Source organism: Anastrepha obliqua, chromosome 6 (genome assembly GCF_027943255.1).
Source record: "Anastrepha obliqua isolate idAnaObli1 chromosome 6, idAnaObli1_1.0, whole genome shotgun sequence".
NCBI classification, from domain to species: domain Eukaryota; kingdom Metazoa; phylum Arthropoda; class Insecta; order Diptera; family Tephritidae; genus Anastrepha; species Anastrepha obliqua.
This window is the reverse complement of record NC_072897.1, coordinates 60,040,213-60,043,459: the sequence shown is the minus strand read 5'-3', so window position 1 is coordinate 60,043,459 and position 3,247 is coordinate 60,040,213. Positions and strand designations below refer to the sequence as shown.

Here is a 3,247-nt window from a genome sequence, read left to right as displayed (position 1 = left end):
CTGCTGTCGCGCTGGATGGAAGGCCACACGAAACGTTCAGACATAAGACGTGCCGTAGCTGTTATGCCTGGATGTGCCAAATCGTGTATAGCATGTAAAACGTTTGATCTGAACTTGCTTGTGATAAATGGACGTATTTTGTTGGTGGACGAATCGCAGTATACTTTCCGCAAACTAGAAGGGACAGCAAATTCCGTTAGTTTAAGAGAATGAGTCTTATTACCTGACAGCAGGGACAGAAGCTCATCATCCGTAATCTGGTCTTCAGCTAGACGGTTATAGTCAATTGGTGAGTAGTTGATCGAATTAATTCGCGACATCAAATCAGCGGCGGCGTTATTTTCACCCTCAACGTGACGAATATCTGTCGTTATTTGTGAAATGAAGTCGAGCTGTCTTACTTGCCGGTCCGATGCCTTATCCAGACGCTGATGAAATGCGTACACCAACGGCTTGTGGTCGGTGTAGATGTGGCACATTCTGCCTTCTACCATGTAGCGAAAATGACGTAGTGACATGTACAAAGCTGTCAGCTCACGGTCGTATGTGCTGTATCGCGTCTCAGCCTTCGTGAATCTCCTCGAGAAAAACCCAGCGGCTGAATATTACCATCCACCACCTGATTCAGCACGGCACCCGCGGCGAAATTTGAGGCGTCGACCCATAATGATAATTCCGCATTGGATACGGGGTGTGCCAGCATTGCACACTTCGCCAGCTGTTCTTTGCAGGCTTCAAAATAACTTGAAGCTTCGTCGGACCAGGATAGAGGAGTAGAATCGTTGCGCTTGTTTGCGCCTATCATGTCGAAGAGAAACCTTTGAGTTTCCATTGCATGCGGCAGGAACCTTCGATAGAAGTTTAGCATTGCTAGAAACCGCTTCAACTCTTTTGCGACGGTGGGTCGTTTAAAGTTACGAAGGGCTTCTACGCGACTTTCTAGGGGTCGAATGCCATGCTTGGTAATGGAGTGTCCCAAAAACTCAAGTTTCTTAACCCCAAGCTCGGATTTCGCTGCGTTGATAGTCAAATTATGATCTCGCAATCGTTTAAATACCTGCTGAAGATGTTTTCGATGTTCTTCGAATGATTTCGATGCAACACATACGTCGTCGAGGTACGTAAAAACAAAATCAAGACCACGAAAAAATTCGTTTATTATGCGTTGAAACGTCTGGGCTGCATTTCGTAGACCGAAAGTCATCTTTGTGAATTCGTATAGCCCGAAGGGCGTAGTGATGGCCGTTTTACAGACGTCGTCGGGATGTACAGGGACTTGATGGAACGCCTTCTGCAAATCAATTTTCGAAAAAATTGTGTTGCCTGCCAAGACATTTGCGAAATCCTGCAGAAACGGGAGTGGATAACGATCCGGCACGGTTTGCGCATTGAGCGATCGATAATCCCCGCAGGGTCTCCACGATCCGTCAGCTTTGCGCACCATATGTAGCGGACTCGCCCAACTGCTGCTTGATGGCCGGCAGATTCCCAATTTCAAAAGTGAGTCGAATTCAGCGCGGGCAGCTGCTAATTTTTCGGGCGAAAGTCATCGTGGGCGCGAAAAGACAGGCTGACCTTGCGTTATAATTCGATGAACTACATCGGAATTCGTCGTTGTACCCATTGGCAGCGGCCGGGTGATATCAACAAATTCTTGCAGAATGTCAGCGAAATTTGATTCCGCGTTGACAGTTTTTACACTCACCGAAGGTGTCATATGAATTGCGCAATTTAATTCGGTTTTACTATCTCGTAAGCATTTCCGCTTTAGGTCGACCAAAATTCCAAAATTACTTAAAAAATCAGCGCCGATGATAGCATGAGAAACGTCGGCAATCAAAAAATTCCAAACGAATTCGCGGCGTAAATTTAAATTTAATTTTAAAATGACTTCACCATACACTCTAATAGGTGAACCATTCGCGGCAAACAATTTTAACCCGGTTGAACTAGCTCTAGCTGCCCTCGTATGTGACGGTATTACTGACACATCAGCGCCCGTATCAATAAGAAAATTAATTTTCGACGAAGAGTCAAAGATACGAAGCCGGTAATTTTTAACGATCTCAGGTTGTTTGCTGGTACCTGAAATCGCTGCAGCTGAGCAGCATTATTGAGACGATTGTTTCTGGGAAAACGCACATGGCTCGCGACACTTCGTTGCTTTGTCGGCAAATGTCCGATGATACCAACAATAAAGTCCCGAAGTGGCATGTCGGTTGTCGCGCCGTACGCTCCTTGCTCGAGAAGGTGACCTTGATCGAAGAGGACGGTCCTTCAAGGTTAAATGTTTTTGCATGCTTCGAGTTAATTCTGCGATCTCGCTTCTGAGGTTAGAAATTTCGTTGTGTGTAGACACAACATCCACATGATCGTTTTGCCAATCAATGGATTCCACGATGGAATCAGCAATTTTAGCTTTTTCGTCGAGAGGCACTTTTGCTACTATTACAGCTGCTTGTACATACGGTGGAAGACGCGTTACCCACAAGTCGTGCAATAGGCTGTCGTTGAGCGTGGTGCCAGCAACGCGCTTCATTTCACTGAAAAGTTCGCTTGGTTTACGGTCGCCAAGCGGCATGTCTTTGAGCACCTTCTGCAGGCGTCGCTGCTGGCTATCAGTGAAATGATCTGTTACCTTCTGCTTAATGTACCGATATTTTCCGGTTGCCGGCGCTGTCTCGATGATCGACCTAAGCTCAAGTAGTTTAGGCGGCGAAAGGTTTGCTAAAACGATATGGAATTTTCTGGAGTCTGAATATATGAGCGAAGCTTGAAACCAGAATTCTAAGGCGTAAAAGAAGGCCTCAATGTTCTCTTCACTCATTTGCGGCGGTGGAATTCGTGGTACTGTGCTGTAATTCTCGGTAAGCACAGCATCCGGACCGCTATTACCATGGGGGTTTCTTGGTGCTGTGGTATAATTTTCGTTGTGCGCAGCATCCGCGCCGCTATTGCTAATTGCCATGCTGTCGTTCAGAGACATGGTGTGCAAAATTTTCCACGAAGTGCCACGAAAAGTGTGGTTATGTGGATTTTCGATGTGCGCACTTGCAAACGAGCGGCAGCAATTCCAAGTAAACGGCGAAAATTCAATATAATGTACAAAAATTTGTACGATAGCTTTTTTAAAACGTTCGGGGTCACCAATTTGTATTTAATAGTGTTTTATTGACAAGAATATCAAAATTAGGCTTTATTAACACACGCTCGATCCAATAAGAAAAAGTACATTGAAAAAGAAGAA

General features: G+C 45.4%; 1 protein-coding gene across 1 annotated transcript; it reads right to left on the bottom strand.

Moving 5' to 3' along the window:
- Nucleotides 1-2,110: 2,110 nt before the first annotated feature.
- LOC129250589 (uncharacterized) lies at nt 2,111-2,986 on the bottom strand. The gene has a single exon (XM_054890201.1). It carries the CDS (start codon nt 2,984-2,986, stop codon nt 2,111-2,113), a length of 876 nt encoding a protein of 291 aa, XP_054746176.1.
- Nucleotides 2,987-3,247: the final 261 nt, after the last annotated feature.